This window comes from Acinonyx jubatus, chromosome C1 (genome assembly GCF_027475565.1).
Source record: "Acinonyx jubatus isolate Ajub_Pintada_27869175 chromosome C1, VMU_Ajub_asm_v1.0, whole genome shotgun sequence".
Taxonomy (NCBI): domain Eukaryota; kingdom Metazoa; phylum Chordata; class Mammalia; order Carnivora; family Felidae; genus Acinonyx; species Acinonyx jubatus.
Genome location: NC_069381.1, coordinates 35,891,437 through 35,918,013, shown reverse-complemented (window position 1 = coordinate 35,918,013; position 26,577 = coordinate 35,891,437). Strand labels below are relative to the sequence as shown.

The window sequence follows — 26,577 nt, the reverse complement described above, 5'->3', positions numbered from 1 at the left end:
CAGACAACAACAACAACAAAAATAAATCAATTCATTTCATGAAAATTAACATCTTTTATGTGTGCATCAAGGACACTATCAAGGGAGTGGAAAATACAACCCAAAAAATGGGAGAAAATATATGCGAATCATGTATCTGGTAAAAGTTTAATATCCAGAACATATAAAGAATTCCAACAACTAAGCACTCAGAATAAATCACCCAATTCAAAAATGGGCGAAGAAATTTATTTCTCCAAAGAAGGTTTACAAATGACCAATGAGCACGTGAAAAGATGCTCAATATCACTAGTAATTACGAAAATGCAAAGTAAAACCACAATGAAATACCACTTCACACTCATTAAGATGATTATTATTTTAAAAATGGAAAATAACCAGTGTTGGCTAGGATGTGGAGAAATTGGAACCCTCATGTACTGCTGGTTGGAATGTAAAATGATGCAGCTGCTGTGGAAAGCAGTATAGTAGTTCCTCAGAAGTTAAACAGAGAATTACCATATGATCCAGAATTTCCCCTTCCTTTTTTTTTTTTTTAAGTTTATTTATTTATTTTGAGAGACAGAGACAGCAAGAGTGAGGAAGCAGAGAGAGAGAATTCCAAGCAGGCTCCACACTCACAAAACTCTGAGATCATGACCTGAGCCAGAACCAAGAGTGCGACACTTAACCGACTGAGCCACCCAGGCACCCCCAGAAAACTCCCTTTCTTGGTATCTACCTGAAATAGAAGTGAAAGCAGAGCCTCAAACAAATACCTGTACACCCATGTTCACAGCATTATTTGCAATAGCCAAACAGTGGAAGCAACCCAAATGTTCAGCAACAGATAATGGATAAAGAAAATGTGATACATACATACTATGCAATATTATTTAGCCTTGAATGGGAACAAAGTACTGACACAAACTCAAACATGGATGAGACTTTAAAAAATTATGCTAAGTGAAAGAAGCCAGACATAAGAGGCCACATATTATATAATTCCACTTAGATGGAATGCTCAGAATAGGAAAATCTATTAAGATAGAAAGTAGATTAGTGGTTACCAGGGACTAGGGGGAATGCAGAATGAGGAATGAATGCTAGCAAGTAGGGGTTTTTCTTTTGGGGTGATAAAGATGTCTGAATTAAAATAGTGGGTAATTCCTGTAAAACCTTGTGAACACACTAAAAACCAGTGAACTGTATACTCTTAAATGGTGATTATATGACATGTGGATTATACCCCAGTAAAGCAAATTTCCATTTTAAAAAAGAAAAAACAAAAACCTAGGGCAGATCACATCTTTCTCTGATTAAAATTATCCACCCTCTTTCTGTCCCAATCAGCTGAAAATACAAAATCTTTTCTGTAGCCCACAAGTACTACAAAATCCAGCCTCTGCCTCATATTCTCTATGCCCCACCACCATCATCAGTCCCAATACCACTGTTCACTAACCAACAGCCACCTTGGCCTCTTGCTGTCCTCCAACACGGCAAGCATGTTCCCACCTCAGAACCTTGGCACATGCGTATTCTCTACATGGACTACTCTTGCCCAAGACACATCAGCATCACTCATTCTATACTCTTTCTGTTCTCTGCTCAAATGTCACCTTAATGAGAATATTCCTAGACAACACAATTTAAAATTTCAATCCCTGCTCCAGGGATTGAAGTAGAAACTTTGCTTAAACCCTACTTTATCTCCAGTATCTAGAATAGTGCCTGCACATAGTAAGAACTTAATAAATATGATGGATGGATGAATTTAAACAAATGAACAAATGAATAGAGGCAAAAAAAAAAATATATATATATATATACACACACTAACTTGTTTTACAAGGAAACACTTAGTCAAGAGCATTGGCAAGACTCAAGCCCAGGTTGGCCTCTCAAACCCAAGCTCTTCATTTCTAAGCTATACTTCTACTTCCCAATGTAGAGACATTGGAGGGATTACTTGTTAGATGGAAGAGTATTTTGTAGAATGCCAAGATATCACATATATCTAAAAATCCATCTTTTAGTTCCTATTCATTTTAATGCAATGATCATATTACACAAAAAAGCATAATGAGTCATAGCCTGCAAAATTACTGAATTTCATTTATTCTATATTGCTCAGCTACTTTCAAAATTACGCTTATTGAATGAACCTGACTCTCTCTCAAAAGGCAAGACACCAGACTAGATGCAACCTCCAAATCTCTCTCTACCTATAAAGTATACTATAGAGAAAATGCCAAAGGAAATGAGGCTTTATACCTGCAATGGGCATACAGTAGCATCTGCTCTTGCAAGAGCCATTATGGAACAGAGACAAACAGGGATATAAATACAACAGTTCCTTCTCCTTCTAACCAAACCAAGACTCATAAGATAATTGTAATAACTTTTTTTAATGTTTACTTATTTATTTTGAGAGAGAGGGAGAGGCCAAGGGACAGAGAGAGGGAAAAAGAGAATCCCAAGCAGGCACTACACTGTCAGCACAGAGCCCAATGCAGGGTTCAATCTCACCAACCGTGAGATCATGACCTGAGCCAAAAATCAAGAGTTGAACACTTAACTGACTGAGCCACCCAGGCGCCCAATAACTTTTTAAAAAGTAATCTCCACACCCAACGTGGGGCTCAAATTCACAACCCCAAGATCAAGAGTTGCATGCTCTACCAATTGAGCCAGTCAGGCATCCCAAGACAATTATAGTAATTTTTAAAACTTCCAGATTCAGCTACAAGGACAAGAAATAATGGGACAAATGGCTAAGTCACTTGTTTTATTAACATCAATTTCTCCACACTTACTACAAACTTTTAAGTATTCATTAAACTTACTCAAACATCTTATGTTTTGTGGTTTTTACCTTCCTGGCTTCTCTACTGCAAATGCTAAGCCATCCTTTGCTTCCTACTGCATACTTCCTACAAAGACTTAACCAGCTCTGTGCAAAAGAGGTACCATGGAGCTTCAATTATTTGGGGAGATAACGAAGCACAGAGATGAGGTAAGCCAACTGCCTCATTTTATAAGTGAGACAATTCAGGCTCAGAAATTATAGTTCCTGTGGAAACCACACATAACTTATTAGTGGCAAAGCATAGATTAGTATCCAGGATTTCTGGCTTCCTTCCAGAATGAAACTTGTCTACTCCTCCAATACTAAAGATAAAAAAACTATTGTTTGCATTAAGGTACCTCTGACTTACTTAAAAATAAATCCTCAAAATAGAAGGATGTAGGGGTGCCTGGGTGGCTCAGTCGGTTAAGTGCCAACTTTGGCTCAGGTCATGATCTCACAGTTTGTGAGTTCAAGCCCCGCATCAGGCTTTGTGCTGACAGCTCAGAGCCTGTAGCCTGCTTCGGATTCTGTGTCTCCCTCTCTCTCTGCTCCTTCCCCACTTGTGCTCTCTCTCAAAAATAAACATCAAAAAATTTTTTTAAAAATAGAAGGATGTAGCTAATTGAATCTTATAGCCTCAAAACTTAGATCAGTGCCCAACACATAGTAGGTATTAGTGTGCATTTACTGCATGGTCAATTGTTTAAATGTGAGTTACTTTATTAAAAAGTATTTCTGATTCTTTTTTTTTTAATGTTTATTCTTGAGAGAGGGAGAGACAGAGCGTGAGCTGGGTAGGGGCAGAGAGAGAGAGAGAGAGAGAGAGAGAGAGAGAGAGACAGAATCTGAAGCAGGCTCCAGACTCTGAGCTGTCAGCACAGAGCCCAATGCGGGGCTCAAACTCACGAACTGTGAGATCATGACCTAAGCCAAAATTCGACGCTCAACCAACTGAGCCACCCAGGCACCCCAAAAGTATTTCTGATTCTGGTCAATTAAATATTTTAAGGCAGTTATAATAAGCCTAACTTGAGATACCACTAAAATGACCAAGATATTCCTTGAATTTAAAACTAAAATGACCCAAAATTCCTCCAATTTCAAATAAAAAACATTTTCCCAGGATACCCTTTCTTCTCCTCTTTGTCCTCCTCAGCAAACTCCATTCATTGGAGGCATACACTCCTAGAAGCTACCTGCCTCAGGCCCTGATTCATTTCACCTAATCTTTAGCAAAGAGCAAATCACAGAGAACTTACAAATAAGAGGAATCAAAAGAAAAAATGCCAGAAACAGTAGAATAGTGACCAAGTACAGGGTTGCTCAGTCTGTAGAACATGCGACTCTTGATCTCAGGTTGTGAGTTTGAGCCCCACATTGGGTGTAGAGATTACTTAAAACTAAAATCTTAAAAAAAAAAAAAAAAGGACGAGTGACAAAGTACAAATATTTGCTGAACATGATGTTGAAAAGCCACTCCTTTTTAGTTATGTTATACTTACTCGGTAGATGACTCCATTAAGAGCCCTGATAGCACCATTCCTCAGTTTTTAGAAGACTCCGGATACTTGAAAGCGTGGAATTGAGATTCCATTTAGGTAGAACTAAATTTAAATAAAGGAATGTGGCTCTTAAATAATAAAAGTGTAACCAAATTTATAATTTTTATTTTTTTAATGTTTATTTATTTTTGAGAGAGCACAAGTGGGGGAAGGGTATAGAGAGGGGGACAGAGGATCTGAAGCAGCTCCGTGCTGACAGCAGTGAGCTCAATGTGGGGCTCAAACTCACAAACCGTGAGATCATAACCCAAGCGAAAGTCGGACACTCAACCAAGTCACCCAGGTGCCCCAAAGTGTATCCAAATTTAACCCAATAGATTTACAGGAATTCTAAAGCTGGGGTGCCTGGGTGGCTCAGTTGGTTAAGTGTTCGACTTGGTTTTGGCTCAGGTCATGATCTCATGATTTGTGGATTCGAGCCCCACATCTGCTGTCAGTGCAGAGCCTGCTTGGGATTCTCTGTATCCTCCTCTCTCTGACTCTCTCTCTCTCTCTCTCTCTCTTCCTGTCTCTCTCTCTCTCAAAATAAATGAGTAACCTTTAAAAAAAAAAAAGAAGAAGAATTCTAACACTAATACACCTTAGAAAATTGTAAGAAATGGAGCACCTGGGTGGCGCAGTCAGTTAAGCTCTTGATTTTGGTTCGAGTCATGGTCTCACAATTCATGAGCTCAAGCCCCACATTGGGCTCCACACTGGCAGTGCAGAGTGTGCTTCAGATTTTCTCTCTCCCTCTCTCTCTCTGGCCCTTCCCAGCTCATTCTCACTCTCTCTCTCAAAATAAACATTTTTTAAAAAGAGAATATTGTAAGAAACGAAGCACTAACACATGTATTAAATGATCCTTCCAATAACTATAAGAGAAAGACAAAGGTCATGACCTTCATTTTATAGATAAGACAACTAAGGTTTAGGAAATAAAGTGATTTGTCTACATTTACAAAGCTGATTAAGTGACAAAGCTAAGACCAAAGTGTAAGGGTTTCCTACTCCTAAGTTGAGATTCTTCTTGTCAAATCACAGTGAGCTTTCATAAAGCAGACAAAGGGGCTTTATAAACAAAAATCTCACAGGACAACTAATTACTAGGGCATTTTTATACAACTAAATCCTAAAATGACAGTAACAGAAAGAATTACATTGTGTTTCATACATTTACAAAAAATGCATAAGATGTATAAAGTACACTTAATAAATAAATATGAATACTGTTGTGTCCTTCTCCTTATATGCTCTATATGGAAAAGTTTCAAGGCCACTATTTAATCATAGCACTATTTCCTAAGAGTTTCCCAAATCTTAGCAAAATCATGGTGGGTGTGGATTGCAGGTACATAAGAATACAGCTTTCCTGGGCCCCAATATGGAGATTCTGATTCAAATAAGTTCAGAATCTGTTCAGAACTTTAACAAGCATTCTAGCAAACTGGTGCAGCCGCTCTGGAGAACAGTATGGAGGTTCCTCAAAAAGTTAAAAATAGAACCACCCTATAATCCAGCAATTGCACTACCAGATATTTACCCAAAGGATACAGATTTGAAGGGGTACTTGCACCCCAATGTTTATAGCAGCATTATCAACAACTGTCAAACTATGGAGAGAGCCCAAATGTCCATCAATAGATAAATGCATAAAGAAGATGTGATATATGGGACGCCTGGGTGGCTCAGTCACTTAAGCATCGGACTCTAGATTTCGGCTCAGGTCATAATCTCATGGTTCGTGAGTTTGAGCCCCACATCAGGCCCTGCACTGACACACAGAGCTTGCTTGGGATTCTCTCTCTCTCTCTGCCTCTCCTCCCCTCAAAATAAATAAATAAACATTAAAAAAATAAAAAGAAGATGGGGGCACCTGGGTGGCTCAGTCAGTTAAGCATTTGAGTCTTGGTTTTAGATCAGGTCATGATCTCACAGTTAATGGGTTCCAGCCCCACATCAGGGTCTACACTGACAGCACAGGGTCTGCTTGAGATTCTCTCTCCCTCTCTCTCTCTACCCCTCCTTTGTTCGTGTGCTCTCTCTCTCTCAAAATAAACTCCAAAACAAAAAGATATAATATATACATATACAATGGAATATTACTCTGCCATCAAAAATAAAATCTTGCCATTGGCAACAACGTGGATGGAGCTAGAGTGTATTATGCTAAGCGAAACAAGTCAGAGAAAGACAAATACCACATGATTTACTCCTATGAAGAATTTAAGAAGCAAAACAGATAAACATATGGGAAGGGGGAACAAAGAGAGGGAAACAAGCCATGAGAAACTCTTTAGAAATAGAGAACTGAGGGTTGATGGAGGGATGTGGGTGGGGAATGGGTTAGATGAGTGATGGGTATTAAGGAGGGCACTTGTTATAATGAGCACTGGGTATTGTATGTAAGTGATGAATCACTGAATTCTACTCCTAAAACCAATATTGCACAGTATGTTAATTAACTAGAATTTAAATAAATACTTGCGGTGGGGGGAAGAATTTTAAGAAGTATTCTAGATGATTCTGATTAGCCAGATTTGCAGTACTGCCCCAATAGAATTCTCAGAGAAGAAGCAAGCCAAGAAAATACAAAGTAATTAAGGTCCAGGGACAAAGATTTTCACCAATTTCCCTGGTCCTAAAGCCAGAATAGAACAAACAGGTGAAAGAAAACCTTATTCCTACCCTGAATCCAAACTTAGCTGCTGCCCTTACCCCCAACTGTCAAAAAAGTTGGCCTCTCTCTAGTCCCATGTTATGAGACAGATATAGATGCTAAGAGTTTCAACCTGAATGTTCTCGAAAAGCTTGAGTCTGTTAAAAACAACAACAAAATGGTAAATCCCAAAACACAAGTATAAAACTGTGATGGGTACTTAAGTAGCAGCTTTCTCCCAAATACTAGGCAAAAACTGAGACAGAGGAGAGGATTTGGGGTGAGAAGGGATGGGGGCAAAGGGGAGGTTCTGACCTAGCAACAAAAGTTAGTTGGCCCCCAGCTTCCCTGACAGAGAAGAGTCCACAAGGAGAACATACACACACACACACACACACACACACACACACACACACACACACACACCCCATGAGGGAGATTCCTCCAAATAATACTTAGAACAGTCCCCAGAAAGGATTCCTAAGCAGGTGTTCATAATCATAATAATCATCAACTTACAAGCTGCCTCTTCTTGGAAGGCTCAACTCCTTCTGAAAAACAAAGCACAAACACAAGTTAGAAATAAGGACACCTCTAAGTCCTACAGGTCTGCATTAAATGTCCTACAGCATTATCTTAATAATGGCAAAAACTAAATATTTCCAAATGATAATTTCTTCCCTTATCTTCTAAATTCAGTGATTAGTCTTCTAAATAAAGACTAGTCAGGTAAACTACCACCTCTTTATTTTTCCTTCCCAAAGTAACATCTCACAGAGTACTTGTAGCATTTTCCCCACTAGATGGAACCATCTCACCAGTGGAGAGTATTCCAGATATTCACTGGGCCAGCCATTAACTGTCGATGGCACTGGAAAGGATTCACCTATCATTAAGTCAGAGATATGAAGGAATGACATGGAATTTTTCTTTAAGAAACATTTTAGACAAAGAAGTACAAAAATTATATAACAAAGAGATGACTATACTCACCACTGGCTTGAGAACAGTTGGGTCCCTGTGACTTGCTTTCAAAATTTATTAGGTCTCACTCCCCTAAGTCCCCACCTAACTATTCTGAGTATTTTATCTTTGCCATATGTCTTTATATTTTCTTACATATATATTCATAAATAATTAGTATTGTTTTATATGTTTTTAAATTATATATTTAAAAATCTGCTGACTTGAACATCATAACTGGGAGATTCACCTATGTGGATATTTTTCACTTTCACACATTACTTCACTCTATAAATTTATTTTGTCACTTATTTATAATATTTATTTATCCATTCTTCAGGAAACAAAATTAATTTTCTTTGCATGTTTTTCTTCTCCATCAGAACAATTCTCCTATAAATAGCCTGTCCTTGTTTCCTCATGCACATTATAAAAAGTTTCTTGAAGTATATAGGATGTGGAACTGCTAAGTCATAAAGTACCAAAACTTACTACCAAAAATGATTATACCAATTTATCCTCCCCCCTAACAATTCCCAGACCTATCTCCCAAATTCCTGACACTTCCAATCAGTTGCCTACTCAACACCTCAAATCCAACATGTCCCAAACTGATTCCATTTTTTCCACAAAAACTGATTCCAACCACAGCCTTTCCCCATCTTAGATGATGGTATTTCTATTCTTCTGGTTGTTTAAGCTGAAACCCTAACCATCTGGACTCCTCTGTTTTTCACATACACATCACATCCATCAGGAATTCTTAATAGCTCTAGCTTTAAAATATATATCCAGAATATATGAGTTTTCAGATATATCTCCACAGACATACAAACTTAGAATCTCTTAAAAACCTTGGATTTAGTCCTGTTTTAGATATTGGAATGGGGGGTGAGTATTAAAGTAAACAGGATAGGGGCACCTGGGTGGCTCAGTCGGTTAAACGTCCGATTTCAGCTCAGGTCATGATCTGACAGTTTGTGGGTTCAACTCCCGCATCAGGCTCTGTGCTGACAGTTTAACAGCCTGGAGCCTGCTTCGGATTCTGTGTCTCCCTCTCTCTCTGCCCCTCCCCTACTTGCGCTCTGTCTCTCTCTGTCTCTCAAAAATAAATAAAAATGTTAAAAAAAAATAAGATAAATAGCATATACTTGTTATATTATGTAACAATATAGAACACTCTCAAAAAAGACCGGGGCAGCAACAAAACATACTAAATACATTAAAATTTCTGCAACAAAATATATGATAGCTATGATAAGTGTGTGAAAACTTCATCTAAAGAGTCTCAGTTCAATTTTGTCACCTGAAGAGTTAAAGTCAGGAAAAAACCTCTAGGTTTCTGCTATTGCCAATCTAAGCTACTATGGTCTCTCCCTGGCCTTTCAATCATCTCCTAACTGGTACTCCATTCCTGCTTCTACCCTTACTCTATAGTCTATTTTCAATGTAACAGGGTCCCTTTTAAAGGCCAGTTAGGTCAGGGCACCTGGGTGGCTCAGTTGGTTAAGCATCTGACTCTTTTATTTTTTTTTTTTTCTGAGAGAGAGAGCAAGAGCGAGCAAGTGAGCGAGGGGCAGAGACAGAAGGAAAGAGAATACTACAAGAAGCAGAGAGAGGAGGGAGAGAAAATCCCTTGCAGGCTCCACACTGTCAGTTGTCAGTTCAGAGCCCAAAGTCGGACTTGAGCTCACCGGAAGATGGGCTCAAATTTACCTGATGCAGGGCTCAAATTCATGAACCCTGGGATCATGACCTGAACCAAAGTGGGATGCTTAACTGACTGAGCCACCCAGGTGTCCCAGCATCTGACTTTTGATTTCGGTTCAGGTCATGATCTCACGGTTCGTGAGATGGAGACCCCACCTCAGGCTCTGCTGACATGGAGCCTGCTTGGGATCCTCTCTCTCCCTGCCCCTCCCCTTACACTCTCGCACTGTCCCTCAAAACAAATAAATAAACTTAAATACATATATACATACATACATGTCAGACCATAACGCTCCTGCTCAAAACCCTCAAATGGCTTCCCAATTTACTCAAGAGTAAAAATCAAAATCCACATAAGACCTAGAAGTAACCCGCCACCCCTCCCCAGTATCTCTGTCCCTTACACTTTGATCCAGACATACAGGACTCTATTATCCATTAAATACATCAGGCATTCCTCCACCTTAAGGTCTTACTCTAAACCACACATTCTGCCTATAATGCTCCTCTTTCCCCCAAATATTTCTTTGACTAATTGCCTAACAGCCTTCAAAAATCTTGGTTCAAGTTTACCTGAGTATGAAACCTACTACCCTGATAGCCCTACATAGTATTACCACTTACTTTACACCCCATCACCCTCTTACTCTGCTATAACTTTTTAATTTATCACCAATACACTTTCAATACACTTATCACTCCTAACATGCTATGTAATTTACTTATTATGTTTATTGCTTACTTTCTATCCTCCCCCGACTAGAATCTAAGCTTCATGAAAGCAAGGATCCTAGTATGTTTTATTTACTAATGCATCTCAATGACTTAGTACAGTAATTGGCATATAGCAGATGCTCAAAAAATAATTGTTGAACACATACTCTCCAATACTTGGTGTTTTTAGACTTTTTAGTTTTACTAATTTAATGGCTGTGATGATAGTATGGTTTTTAATTTTTTAATTTTTTTAAAACCCACAATCTTGAGATCAAGAGTCACATGTTCCACTGACTCAGCCAGCCAGGCAACCCTGATCATAGTATGGTTTTAACTGGCATTTCCTATAATTATGGGTAAAATTAAGCAATGTTTTATATGTTTATCAACCACTAGGGTTACCTCAACTGTGAGCTAGCTATTTATACCCTGGCCCATTTTTCTATTAGGTTTTCTGTCTTTTTTCTTACTGAATTATAGGATATATTCTGGATAGTAATTATTTGAAAGTTAAATTCATTGTAAATGTTTTCTCAGTCTTATTTTTTTACTTCTATTTTTAATGGAGTCACCAAAAGATTTAATTTTTATGTAATCAAGTTTATCAATCTTTCCTTATCTTTTTTTGTATGCAAGAACTGCATCTCTGACAAAAGACACATGAATATATTTACTTAGAATTTTCTTCTAAAAGATTCATAGGTTTGCTTTTCACATGAAGTTTGTTAATATACCTGGAACTTATTTTTACATATGAAAGAAGATAGAAATCCTATTACATTTTTTTCTAAACATATGACTGATTATCTCAGGTCATTTGTTAAATGATGTTGCAATGTCAGTTCTGTCATATATTAAGTTTTCATAAATGCAGGACTGTCTTTCTTGACTATATTCTGTTCCACTGTACTATCAGCCTCTGTGCCATACCATACTGTTTAATTGGTATAGCTTGACAATAAATTTTAATACTTGTAAGGCAAGTCCACTCACATTGTTATTATTCTTAAAAGTTATGGGAGGTAATCTTGAGGCTTTGTTCTTCCATATAAATTTTAGAGTCAACTTGTAGATAAAAACTTTGACAGTGCACTCAATTGAGAGTTGATCTGGGGATAACGGATATACAATACAGACAACTACTATATAAGAACATAGTATACCTATCTATTTATCTCCTTTTTTTAATGTTATTTATTTTGAGAGAGAGCAAGTGAGTAGGAGATGGGCAGAGAGAGAGAAGGAGACAGAGAATCCCAAGCAGGCTCTGTGCTGTCAGTGCAGAACGTGACATGAGACTCAATTCACAAACCATGAGATCATGACCTAAGCCAAAATCAAGAGTTGGACGCTTAATTGACTAAGCCACCCAGGAGCCCCTATTTAGGTTTCCTTTAATATGTTTTAATAAAGTTTGATAATTTGTCAAGTAAGGATTATACAAATATTTTTGTTAGATTTATTTCTAAGTACCTTATATTTTCTTGTTGCCATTACAGCCTATTTTTTAAAAATCTCATTTACTAGGGTTCTTGGGTGGCTCAGTTGGTTAAATGTCTGACTCTTGATCTCAGCTCAGGTCATGATCTCACAGTTCATGAGATCGAGCCCCACATCAGGATCTGCACTGACAGTGCTAAACCTGCTTGGGATTCTCTCTCTCTCTCTCTCTGGCCCTCCCCTATCCACACTTTCTCTCCCTCTCTCCAAAATAAACTTAAAAAAAATCATCTCATTTACCAAGAGTTGTATTTCATCACACTAGTAACACCATTTTCCTCCAGGTATGGTATGAAAATGTTCAAACATAGAAAACAGAAAAATTTAAAGACCTGTACATCAAACATTCATATACCTACAACCCAGATTGTTAATATTTTGCAGTACAGGCATGCCTTGTTTTATGGCACCTTGCTTTCTTGCTCTTCATAGATATTGCTTTTTCCTTTTTTTTTTCCCCCAACAAATTGAAGGTTTGTGGCAATCCTGCATCAAGCAAGTATATGAGCACCACTTTTCCAACAGCATTTGCTTACTTCATGTGTTTCTCTCACACTTTGGTAATTCTCACAAAATTCCAAACTTTTACGTTGTTATTATACTTGCTATGGTGATCTGTGATCAGCGATCTTTGAAGTTACTATTGTAATTGTTTTGGATACCACAAACCTTCCCCATAGAAGATGGCAAACTTAACTGATAAATGTTATGTGTGTTCCAACTGCTCCCCTGACTGGCTGTTCCCCTCAGCTCTCTTTCTCTCCTCCAGCCTCCCTACAATATTGAAATTAGGCCAGTTAATAACCCCACAATGGCCTCTATGTGTTCAAATGAAAGAAAGAGCTACACTTCTCTTGCTTTAAATCAAAAGGTAGAAATGATTAAAGTTAGTGAGGATGGCATTTCACAAGTCAAAATAGGCCAAAGACTGGCCTCCTGCACCAAACAGCCAAGTTGTGAATGCAAAGAAAAAAAAGACTTGAAGGAAACTTAAAATGCCAATCCAGTGAACACATGAATGCTAAAAAAGCAGAACAGGCTTATTGCTGATATGAAGAAAGTTTGAGTGGTCTGGATAGAAGATCCAAATTTTATTTCCAGTTTTCCATCATGGATTAGATTTGCCTGCTCCAGAACTTCTTATGAAAGGAACAAGTATGGGGGTGCCTGGGTGGCTCAGTCAGTTGAGTGTCCGACTTCAGCTCAGGTCACAATCTCATGGTTTGTGAGTTTGAGCCCCATATTGCAGAGCCCACTTTGGAACCTTTGTCTCCCTCTCTTTCTGCCCCTCCCCCTACTTACATGTGCACACACTCACATGCTTTCTCTCTCAAAAAATATAGGTAAACATTAAAAAAAAAAAAAGAAACAAGTATGAATCTTCTTATATAAAACTTCTTTCACTCAGCATGTGGATGAATTTAGAAATAAAGCCACATGTTGCATATAACAGTAACAATATCCAATCATATGAATATACCACAGTTCATTTATCTTTTCTCCTACTAATGGACATTTGGGTTATTTCCAGTTTTGAGCTATTAACATCCCTGTACAAGTCTTTTAATAGGTCTATGTTTCATCTGTCTTGGGTAAATACCTTAACAGAAGAGTAGAAATGCTGGGTTATAGGATAGGTGTATATTTAGTCATATAAGAAACTACCAGATCTCTTTCTGAAGTGATTGTAACAAGTTACACTCCCATTAACAATGTAGGAGAATTTTAGTTGCCCCACCTTCTAGCTAATATAGTAATAATAATAACTAATAATACAAGAATAGCTCTACATTTACCCCAAGAATTCTAATTGCTCCACATTCATGCCAATATATGCTATCATTTTAAATTTTAGCAGTTCTAGTAACTGTGCAGTCGTATCCTATTGTTTTAATTTGCATTTTCAAGATGACTAATGATGTTGAGCATCTATCTTTTCATGTGCTTATTAGCCATCAGTACATATTCTTTTATGAAGTATCTAAAATATTTTGCCCCTTTTATAATTGAGCTATCTTTTCACTACTGAGTTGTAAAGAATTCTTCATATATTCTAGACACAAGTCCTTTGTTAGTTGTTTGATGAATATTTTCCCCCAGTCTGTGGCTTGCCTAACTGAAGTCATTAGTGGTATCTTTGGATGAGCACAAAGTTTTTAATTTTGATGGTCAACATTTTTTTGTGGTTAATGCTTTCAGTATCTTGCCTATGAAAACTTTGCCTATGCCAAAAAGACAAATATATTTTCCTATATTTTATATCTAGATGCTTTATGGTTTTTAGCCTGTATGTTTAGGTCTGTGGTCCATTTTGAATTAATTTGGGGGTATTATGCAAGACAGGGCTATGGTTCATTCTTTTCCCATATAGATATCCACTTATTCCAGCACCATTTATTAAAAACTCCATCTTTTCCCCAATAGATTGCTTTGGCACCTTTGATGACAATCAAATTAAAATAGAATGGGCTATTTGGGGGCTCTCTACTGTACTCTACTGATCTATTTTTTTCATCCTATGCCAGCTATACTTTCTTCATTCTGCAGCTTTGTATTAAGTATCGAAGTCAGATCATGTACAGTCCTTTAACTTTGTTCTTCAAGAATGCTTTGGATATTCTAAACTGCTTGCATTTCCATAAAAATGTTAGAATAAAATTAATTTGTACAAAAATGTCTGCTGTGATTATAGTCCAATTTGGAAGAACTGAGATCTTCATACTGAGTCTTCCAGGGCGCCTGGGTGGCTCAGTGGGTTAAGCGTCCGACTTCAGCTCAGGTCATGATCTCACAGTTCGTGGGTTTGAGCCCCACATCAGACTCTGTGCTGACAGCTCAGAGCCTGGAGCCTGCCTCGGATTCCGTGTCTCCTTCTCTCTCTGCCCTTCCCCTGCTCCCTCACTCTCGTTCTCTCTCTCTCTCTCTCAAAAATAAATATTAAAAAAATTATAAAAAATTTTAAAAAATATTGAGTCTTCCAACCCATGAACATAAAATTTCTCCACTTACTTACATCTACTTTAATTATTCTAAGCAATGTTTTGTACTTTTCAGCAAAAAGGTCTTCTTTTTCTAAACTTATTCTTAAGTCGATATGTTGAGGCTATTGCAAATAAAATTTTTATTTCATTTTCTAATTGCTTGCTTCTATATAGGAACACAATCAATTTTTATATATTTACTGTTGTATCCTACAACTTTGCTAAATTCATTATTAGTTGTAACTACTGTTTTGTAGATTCCTTAGGATTTCTCTGTATAAACAATCATGTTCTCTATGAATAAGAAAGTTTTACTTCTTTCCACTTTCTTTTTTTTTAATGTTTATTTTTGAGAGAGAGACAGAGTGCAAGCAGGGGAGGGGCAGAGAGAGAGGGAGACACAGAATCTGAAGCAGGCTCCAGGCTCCAAGCTGTCAGCACAGAGCCCAACACGGAGCTCAAACTCACTGACTGCAAGATCATGACCTGAGCCAAAGTCAGACACTTAACCAAATGAGGCACCCAGGCACCCCTCATTCCACTTGATATAACTGTCTGTGGTAGATGTCCTTGCCATGTTCCTCATCTGATCAAAGGGGGAAGGAGTTCAATATTTTACCACTAAATATAAAGTTAACTGTAGGTTTTTCATAGATAATTTTTATCAAATTGATGAAGTCTCCTTCTACTCCTAATTTGTTTAAAGTTTTTATCATAAATGAGTATTGATTTTGTCAACATATACTGAAATGACCACAGGGTTTTTCTCCTCTATTCTGTTAATGTGATGAATTACAGTGATTGATTTTCTAATGCAGACCTCCCTCCTCAACTTACTATGGGGTTATGTCCCAATAAACCCATCATAAGTTGAAAATGTTATAAGCCAAAATTGCACTTAATACATCTAACCTGCTGAACATCACAGCTCAGCCTACCTTAAATGTACTCAGAACACTTATATTAGCCTACCGGTGGGCAAAATCATCTAACATAAAGTCTATTTCATAATCAAGTGTTGCCTATCTCATGTAATATATTAAATACTGTACTGAAAGTGAATGGTTGTATGAGTACAGAATGGCTGTAGGTATATCAGTGGCATGGCTGACTGGGAGCTGTGGCTCGCTGTTGTTGCCCAGCATCACAGTAACACTACATTGCTACTAGCCCAGGAAAGTAAAAAAATCTCAAAATTCAACATATAGTTTCTACCAAATGTTCATCATTTTCACACCATCATAAAGTGGAAAACTTGTAAGCCAAACCAGAAGTTGGGGACTGTCCATAATGGACTGTCCATTTCTAGGTATAACACAACTTTGTTAGATTATCTTTGCTAATATTTTTTTAATGATTTTTGCACCTATGTTCATAAGGGATAATGGTCTCCAGATTTTCTTATAATGCTTTTGTCAGATTTTGGTATCACAATTATACTAGCCTTCTAAAATTGTCTGAGAAGAGTTCCTGCCTCTATTTTCTGAAAGAGTTTGTGTAAGATTGGTGTTACTTCTTATTTTTTTTTTTAAGTTTATTCATTTTTGAGAAACAAAGAGAGACAGACCATGAGCGGGAGAAGGGCAGAGAGAGAGGGAGACACAGAATCCAAAGCAGGCTCCAGGCTCGGAGTTGCCAACTCAGAGCCTGATGCAGGGCTCAAACTCACGTACTGCGAGATCATGACCTGAGCCGAAGTCGGACCAACTGAGACACCCAGGCTCCCCTCTTCCTTAGTTATTATATAGTTTTCGTTAATAAAATCATCTAGGTCTGGAGGCTTTTATTAAGGATTTTGCCTCTATGTTAATAAGTAAGACTAACCTACATACTTTCTGTTCTCAAACTGTCCTTGTCGGTTTGGGCATCATAATCCTCATAAAATGCAGTTAGGGAAGTGTGTCCTCTTTTTCTTTATTCTGAATCAATCCATATAAAACTGGGAATACCATTCTTTGAACTTACATGACAATTCTGGCTTCTTGAATAGTTTAAATAGGTAACATTAGGTGGGTTATATTTCAGGGCAAAAATAATAAAAATTCTACAAAATGCCAGGGCGCCTGGGTGGCTCAGTCAGTTAAGCATCTGGCTTCGGCTCCGGTCATGATCTCATGGTTCATGGGTTTGAACCCTGCATTGGGCTCTGTGCTGACAGCTCAGAGCCTGGAGCCTGATTCAGATTCTGTCTCCCTCTCTCTCTGCTTCTCCCCAGCTTGTACTCTGTCTCTCTCTCTTAAAAATAAATATTAAAAAAATTTTTTTTAATTTCTACAAAATGCCTATGTGCCCCTCTCTGAATCCATATTTTTTTATTTTATTTTTTTTGAGGGAGAGAGAGCACAAGAAGGGGAGGGACATAAAGAGAAAGAGAAAGAGAATCCCAAGCAGATTCCTCGCTTTCAGTGCAGAGCCCAAGGCGGGGCTTGATCTCACGAACCGTGAGATCATGACCTGAGCCAAAATCAAGAGTTGGATGTTTAACCCACTGAGCCACCCAGAGACCCCTGAATCCCTTTTACATAAGGAAATGCATCCATAGAGATCCATCCCTTCTTCTTCCTTACCCATTCTGTGCACCTCTACAAAAGTCTGCATTTGCAAGATGGATGCCCAGAGCTCCCGATCAGTACATTCTATGCCAACCACCCTGGTACCATAAAGACAAGCCTAAGGCAAAGTGGAACAAAAAGAGTTTTCCAATCAGATAAAGGTAGTAGTCCAAAGAACAATGATTTCCCAATCCTCCCTTTCCCAGAGAATATTCATAGCAAATTAAGGAGGAAAGCTGTACAATCAGGAAGTTTGACTAAGGTAAGAGCACTCTCATTTGGACAGGTAACTATAAATCTGATTCATCATCTTATCTTAGAAACTAGGATGGTAGTAGCTAACAATACACTATAACATCAGGACAAGCTGATCCCACTCAGCCTTCTCTGATCTACTAGTTATCTCTTGGCTCTCCATACTCTTCATGATCTTCTAATTAGCATTCTGAACACATGCAAGTCTATCCCACCTTAAAAAAATTCTTCCCCTTAATTACTACACACCCTTCTTCAAGTACTGCCATATCAAGCCTTTTTCCCTTCACAACCACACTTCTTGAATGAGTTGTCTACATTTAGTCTCCAACTTCTCACTTCCTATTCATTCTTCAATACACTACAAATATCCCCAGACCTTACCACTCCATTTAAATTATTCTTGCCAGGGGGCGCCTGGGTGGTGCAGTCGGTTAAGCGTCCGGCTTCAGCCAGGTCATGATCTCGCGGTCCGGGAGTTCGAGCCCCGCGTCAGGCTCTGGGCTGATGGCTCAGAGCCTGGAGCCTGCTTCCGATTCTGTGTCTCCCTCTCTCCCTGCCCCTCCCCCGTTCATGCTCTGTCTCTCTCTGTCCCAAAAATAAATAAATGTTAAACTACTTATAAAATAAAAAAATAAATAAATAAATAAATTATTCTTGCCAGATGATTAATGGTCTCCATGTAAAAAAACCACTGTATTTAGGCCACCATTTCTTTTTCAGACTTGATGCTCAGCAGGATTTGACAGTATCATTCACTCTTCTATCTTGAAAGACTTTTCTTTCCCCCAAACCACATTCTGTGTTAGCTCTATTCCTGAAAATACTATTTAAACACTTTTGCAGACTCATCCTTCATCATCTGAGACCCTTATACATTGACTATCCTTAAAGCTCTGCCTGGAAACTCTTCTCTCTATATTCATTTTACAGATGATTCCCATATATGTGTCTTCATCCCAGGTCTCTCTCCTGGGATGCTCTATAGTCATATATATATATATATATATATATATATATATATATATATATGCTCTGTAGTCATATATATACACACACACACACACACACACACATAACTACCTTGTCCTTAAAATGTCTAAAACCTCAACTTAGTCTCCTATTCAATCTTCCTCCTCCTGAATTTTCCATTTCAGTAATGGTACCACCAAGTCCAGAGTCATTCTTGATTCACTTTCTCTCACCCTGCAACTCTATTTATTATTTAGCAAGCCTTGCCAATTCTATCTCCAAAACATGTATCTTTAGTCTGTCAATTTCACTTTACTTCCACTGCCATGTCCCGTAGTCCAAATCAGTATCATCATCTTATACCACCTTCCTAGTTGATCTCCCTTTAGTGTGTTCCCCTTGATTCTTAATGTTATATAAATATCATGTAATTAGTAGCTGTTTTCTAAGTGATACTATGTTAATTTAACAAAACAAACAGCCAAAAAGATCTTTTTAAAATGCAGAACCGGGGGTGCCTAGGTGGCTCAGTAGGTCAAGTGTCTGACTCTTGATCTCAGCTCAGGTCATGATCTCACACTTCCTGAGATTGAGCCCCACATTGGGCTCTGCACTGACAGCACAGAATCTGCTTGGGATTCTCTCTCAGTCTCTCTCTGCCCCTCCCCTGCTCTCACTCTCACTCTGTCTCTCTCTCTAATTAAATAAACTTTAGATTAACTAATTAAAATAAAATACAGAACTGATTGGGTCATTTCTTAAAACTCCTCAATGGATAAAGTCTAAAATCCTTTCTGTAGCCTATAGGATGTTACCTGGCTGCTATTGCCTACCTCTTCAGCATCCTTTGTACAACTCCCCAGTCTCACTGGAGTTTTGATCTCTGGGACAGGGCATACCCTCTCTTCACCTTCAGGGTTTCACACCTCTTGTTCTCTCTGCCTGGAATACTTTTCCTTATCTCTTTTTATACATTCCTGGACCTTAGCTTAAATCTCATTTCCTCTGGGAAGATCTCCCCAGACACAGTTTCCCTAGCCTACCTCTATATAATTCCAACTCTTTACTATCGTTAGTTACTTAATTGTCTGTTTTCTGGGAATGACTGTCAGCTCTAGAGGAAGGGAGATCAGTCTTGCTCACAATGACATTCCTAGCACCCAACACAATACCTAGCCTAGTAGGTACCAAATGAATATTAGATGAATAAATCATTGAATCAATCAAGTAAGTAAATGGTACTTACTATTAATCATTATCATCACTATAATGCTCAAAATATCAACTGGAAACTAGGTCAGCAAAAAGGCTTTACTAAAGAAAGGATATACTCTGTTATCACATATTATTTATCAACAGTCTTCTAGCTGGTAGCTATTATAATAATCATCAAAAAAATGCTTTTAGGAAAGAAAAACATATCCTACCACAGAAATCTACTTTAGTACCATTTACTAACTGGCCTTAAAAGAACCATTATCCCCATATATAATCTTCTCCCCTAAGCTCTGGCAGGAAATAAATCTGCTGGGATGCACAAAAACCTCCCTTTCCTATGTACCGTTATTCCTGCTCTGGGCATTATGGTGTTTTTAGCTCCACTTACTCACACTTGAGTGTGAATCTATCTTGTCAGGAGCCAACAAGGAAATCAGTGTATATGCAGCTATGAGGCACCAATGAAACTCTAATGTAGTTTATTTCTCTTGTCCCATTAAATAAACATGTTATCACCCTGAGAACAGGTTTCAGTGATACATTATTTACATTATACAGTATTAAGAAACATGGGAAAAAGGACAAAATATAGAGTTCAGAAAATCAGGCTCATGTGATGGCTCAATAACATAACATGTGACCTGGAATTTCACCTACCTCTAAAGCTCAGAAACAATATTTATAAGGTCAAATAAAATAACACATATGTAAGTATGTGATTCTATAAACTGTGACACAAATGACAGATGTGTTGTTCTCATGTGAGTCTGAAGAATAACAGCTTGATGATATTAACAAGATATTTCAACACAGTATAAAAAATTCAGGACTCAGGGCACCTGGGTGACTCAGTCAGTTGAGTGTCCGACTTCAGCTCACGTCATGATCTCATGGTTCTGGAGACTGAGCCCTGCCTCAGGCTCGCTGCGTGCAAACAGCGCAGAGTGCACTTCGGATCCTCTGTACCCCTCTCTCTCTGCCCCTCCCCTGTTCACATTCTCTCTCTCTCAAAAATGGATAAACATTTATTTAAAAAAACAAAAAAACAAACAAAAAAACCCTCAAGGGTAACCTGGGTGGGTCTGTTAAGCGACCGACTTCAGCTCAGGTCATGATCTCATAGTCCGTGGGTTCAAGCCCTGTGTCAGGCACTGCGCTGATGGCTCAGAGCCTGCTTCGGATTCTGTCTCCCTCGCTCTGCCCCTCCTCTACTTGCACTGTGTGTGTGTGTGTGTGTGTGTGTGTGTGTGTGTGTGTGTCTCTCAAAAATTAAATAAACAAACAAATAAATAAATAAATAAATAAATAAATAATTTTTTCATAAATAAAATTTAAAAACTCAGGACTCAGACTCAAAATATTTAAATACAGTTCTACTACTTATTTCACTCACTATATCTTGATCAATGATTACACCTTCCTAAATCTCATTTTGCTTATCTGAACACCTGCAATAAAAATACCTACTTTGCCTATCTCACAAAAGTTAGTCTAAGGTTAGAATAAGAAAAACATTTAGGGGCGCCTGGGTGGCTCAGCAGGTTGAGCGTCTGACCTCAGCTCAGATCATGATCTCATGGCTTGTGAGTTCAAGCCCCCCATCGGGCTCTGTGCTGACAGCTCAGAGCCTGGAGCCTGCTTCAGATTCTGTGTCTCCATCTCTCTCCCCTGCTCGCACTCTGCCTCTCTCTCTCTCTCAAAATAAATAAACACAGAAAGAAAGAAAGAAAGAAAGAAAGAAAGAAAGAAAGAAAGAAAGAAAGAAAGAAAGAAAGAAAGAAAGAAAGAAAGGGAGAGGGAGAGAGGGAGGGAGGGAGGGAGGGAGGGAGGGAGGGAGGGAGGGAGGGAGGAAGGAAGGAAGGAAGGAAGGAAGGAAGGAAGGAAGGAAGGAAGGAAAACAAACATTTAGGGGCCCCTACGTGGCGCAGTTGGTTGAGCATCCAACTCTTGGTTTCGGCTCTGGTCATGACCTCATGGTTGGTGAGTTCGAACTCCACATCAGGCTCTGCACTGACAGCACAGGACCTGCTTGGGACTCTCTCTCTCTCCCTCTCTCTGCCCTTTCCCCTGTTTGCACGTTCTCTCTCTAAAAATAAATAAACAAACTTAAAAAAAGAAAACAGAAAATACATTTAAAAGCTTAAGTTGGAGCATCTGGGTGGCTCAGTCGGTTAAGCATCCAACTTTGGCTCAGGTCATGATCTCACAGTTCATGAGTTCAAGCCCCACATCAGGCTCTGTGCTGACAGCTCTGAGCCTGGAGCCTGCTTGAGATTGTGTCTCCCTCTCTCTCTCTCTGCCCCTTCCCTACTCATTCTCTCTCTCTCTGTCTCTCCCAAAAATAAATAAACATTAAAAAAATTATTTAAAAAAAGCTTAAGGTTTTCATATGAAAAGATGCTCCACATCATATGTCATCAGGGAAATGCAAATTAAAATAATAACCAGGGGGCGCCTGGGTGGCTCAGTCAGTCGGTTGAGCGTCTGACTTTGGCTCAGGTCATGATCTCACAGCTTGTGGGTTCGAGCTCCGCATCTCACAGCTTGTGAGTTCTGAGCTGTCAGCTCAGAGCCTGGATGGAGCCTGCTTCGGATTCTGTGTCTCTTTATCTCTGCCCCTTCCCCAGCTCACACTCTGTCTCTCTCTCTCAAAAATAAATAAACATTAAAAAAATTTTTCTTACCAAAACAAATAAAATAACACTATACATCTTGTATAAAAATGTCCCAAATGTGAAACACTGGCAATACCAAATGCTGGCAAGGATGTGCAGCAACAGGAACCTTCATGTGATATTCTAATGGTGGATATATGTCAGTATACATTTGTCCAAACCCACAGGATGTACAACACTAAGAGTGGACACTAAATTAAACTGCGGACTTCGGGTGATTATAATGTGCCAATGTAGGTTCATCCCTGGCCAAAAAAAAAAAAAAAAGTACCATTCCGGTAAGTGGTGTTGCTAATGAGGGAAGCTGTGCACATGTTGGGGACAGGAAATATACGGGAAATCTCTGTACCTGCCACTCATTTTTGTTGTAAGCCTACAACTGCTTTAAAAATAAATAAAGTCTTTAAAAAAAAAAACAAAACTATGCCTCTCCCCCATCCCCCACCAAGAAACGCTTAAGGTTTGACAGTCTGGATTATCACTAGTAATAAGGAGTTGCATTTTTCTAATCTGACCCACTTGCAGCAAGGTTGTAAAGCTAATGGATGAGGTACTATTCTCCAAAAACCAACTCTACCCCCAAACTAAGAATATATTGTTTAGAGTCTCTAAAATTGTATTCCCTTAAACTGATATAGTTTGATACTATCTGCTGAAGATGATATTCCCCTATTTCCTTGAACCATATTCTGAAGTTGCAAAGAAAGCTGTATATACTAAATTCTAGAGAAATAACCATTCACTGTTTTTCACTTGTCCACAAAGCAAACTTTTAAAGGTATTACATACAAAATGAGATGGCGCTGTTCACATGGGGAATCACTGTCTATGCGTATTACTCCTTATTCAAAATGACTAAATCCATAAAATATTTCCAAAGAAAAGACAAAGGCCAAGTGTCCAAAGGCAATAACCACTACCCCCACAAGTAAATATGCAAGCCAAGAGTCACAAGGCTGGGGCTTGTCCTTTACATCAATTGTCACCAGCATGGAGATGACTGTTGAGTCAAAGCCACCTCTGCCTAAGGCAGCTCCCTCTCTGGGCCTCCCTCACACTTTCTAGTTGAAATCTCACTCAGTCATTCATTCGTTCCTCTTCTACTGGAGCAGCAGTACTCTTCCCAGAGAAGGCAATTAACAGGCTTCAAGAAACATAGCTCAACCTTCCACTCCATTGAGAGTAGAGACTGAGTTAGGTTTAGGAGACAAGGTCTCAACTAACATACAAAATCAAGGGGTGGGGGGGAGAAAAAGGCATTCTCATTACTGAGTAACTATATACCTCTTAACAGAACTTGTAAATAGGGGCACCTGGGTGGCTCAGTTGGTTAAGTGTCCTACTCTTGATTTCGACTCAGGTAATGATCTAGCAGTTTCATGAGTTCAAGCCTCACATCGGGCTCTGTGCTGACAGTGCAGAACCTGCTTGGGATTCTCTCTCTCTCTGCCCCTCCCTCACTCATGCTGTCTCTCTCTCTCTATCTCTCTCTCTCTCTCTCTCTCTCAAAATAAATAAATGAACTTAAAAAAAATTAACAATGGCAAAAAAAAAAAAAGAACTTGTAAATAAACCAATACAGTGTGACTAACATAAATAACACTGCTTGGGGTGAGGGTAGGAGTGGAGAACAACATTCTACAGCCCACTCAGAATCCACTGCTGATGACAATTAACATCATGTACTTCAGTATCCCACTGGATGAAAGAAGACAACAAATATTTTTAACTACTTACTGAAATACAATAGAAATACAGAAAAGTGCACATAAACATACAACTCAAATTTTCACAAACTAAATACAGTAGTGTAACCAATAGCCAAGTTTTTAAAAAATGAACATCACCATCAACCCAGAAGCATCCTTGTGCCTCCTCTTCTATTTACTACCTACACTTCCCAAGGAAACCATCATTTTCACTTCTAACTTTATAGGTCACTTCTGCTGTTTTGGCATTTTCTTAAATGCAATATACAGTCTATACTATTTTGTGTCTAGCACTTGTATTCAATATGTCTAACTTGAATCCCAGAAGGCAAAAGGTAAATAAAGAAGTTATAATATTTTCAGATATAATGGCTAAGAAATTTCTAAAATTGGTAACAAAAATGAATACACGTATAATAGGAAGTTCACTATACCCAAATGAGCTTAATTTTTTAAAACTCCAGATAAGGTAAATGATAGTAATACCAAAACAACAAGGATGATCTTAAAAGCCAGAAAACAAGACCCATAAACTTCAAAGGAATGACAATTACAGTGGCAGTATATTTCTCAATAGCAATGACAGAAAGCAAAAGACAGCTGAATAATATGTACAAAGTTAAAGAGAAAATGACTACCAGCATATAACTAGGTACCCATACAATCTTTCAAAGAGAATGACAACATAGAGAAATTTAAATGAATATTAAGTATTTACTAACAACCTACCTATACTAAAGGAAAGTCTACATGACATACTTTAAGAAGAAAAATGATCCTAATAGGAAAGTCTAAGACCCAAGAAGGAATATTGAGCAAGAAGACTAGTAAACATAATTAACTCTAAGTACTGACTATGTAAAATAACAGTAATAAAAATATCTAATTTGTAGAATTTTTAGAAGAAAAAAACTAAAATACTGTAAAAAGCAGCATGTAAGTTTGGAGGAGGTGATGAGAGGGAAGAAGTCCTTGTGTTGTTCAGGAGGGGGTTAAAATTTGAATTTCAACTCATCAGTAGAGTTAGAAAAATTAGGTAAGAAAAACAACCCAATAAGCCTCTATCAATATTTTTAAATGGCAAAAAAGAATAGAATTACTAAGGCATGGAAATGCAGGACATGGAATGCAAGAAATAATAGAGCTGTAACAAATACAAATTAATCAGTGATCATAATAAATGTAAAGAAATTTACCAAAAACCAAAAAACCTACTGCATGCCATTTGCAACAAATAATCCAAGTATGCAAAATGATAGTTGGCTTTAAAAAACTAACAAAACAGACAAACTTCTGATGCTGATCATAAAAAAAAGAAAGTAAAAACACCCACTATCAGAAATACAAAGAGGGACATAAGAACAGATTCAACAGATTTTTGGTTTTTTTAAGTTTATTTATTTTGAGAGAGAAAGAGAGAGAGAGAGAGAGAGAGAGAGAGAGAGAGAGAATGCATGCAAGTAGGGGGTGGGGCAGAAAAAGAGAATCTCAAGCAGGCTCCACACTGCCAGAGTGGAGACTGATACAGGGCTTAAACCCACAAACCATGAGATCATGACCTGAGCCAAAATCAAGAGTCAGACGCTTAACCAACTAGGCCACCCAGGCACCCCAACAGAGATTGTTTTTTTTTTACAAGAGCAAATAATAGAAACACTTTTTTCCTAAATAAACAACAGACAAAATGGACAAACTCCTATGAATATATCTTATAAACCATACCAAAACTACCTCAAGATGAAATAAGAAGCATAAGTTAAATCCATTCCATTTAAAAAACTGAATTAGACATCATGCCTGAGTTGGGTTTATCCCCAAAATTCAAGTAATTATACAATAGAAAATTTATAAATGTTACACACCTCAAATAATAAAGAAAAAACACCATATTTTCAAATGATACAGAAAGGAAACACATCAAATGGGTACTAACTTATTAAAAGATAAGCAAAGAATCAAGGGAACAGGTGTTCAAGACATTAGAAAAAGAGAGCTTAAAAAAAAAGTCGTCTTTAGACGGAGACATTAATGTTGCAAACTTAAATACATACTTTCATGGACTTGTAAAGTAATATAATGTATTTCATAAAATCTGAAAAATTATTAATTGTAAGAGATGACATTATTTTAGTATCAGTAAAAATATTTTTTAAGGCAAAACAAAAATAACAACTGCCAATTAATGTATAACACACCATCAAAACACATGAGAATTTCAGAGCCAGTAAGAAAGTAAAAAGATGTGAGCCTTAGAAATTATCAAACACAGTAAATGTATGAAGCAACAAAATA

At 38.0% G+C, this 26,577-nt stretch overlaps 1 protein-coding gene across 14 annotated transcripts in view; it reads right to left on the bottom strand.

Moving 5' to 3' along the window:
- The window catches only part of MAST2 (microtubule associated serine/threonine kinase 2), a 227,256-nt gene that overhangs the window by 125,958 nt on the left and 74,721 nt on the right, over positions 1 to 26,577 (bottom strand). For 12 of the 14 annotated variants that reach the window (XM_053213514.1, XM_027059306.2, XM_027059308.2 and 9 more), the window contains one exon: positions 7,553 to 7,584. In XM_053213514.1, coding sequence (XP_053069489.1) covers positions 7,553 to 7,584 — 32 coding nt within the window. The remainder of the gene's footprint in view (positions 1 to 7,552; positions 7,585 to 26,577) is intronic. The other 2 variants (XM_053213473.1, XM_053213483.1) reach the window with 1 other exon arrangement.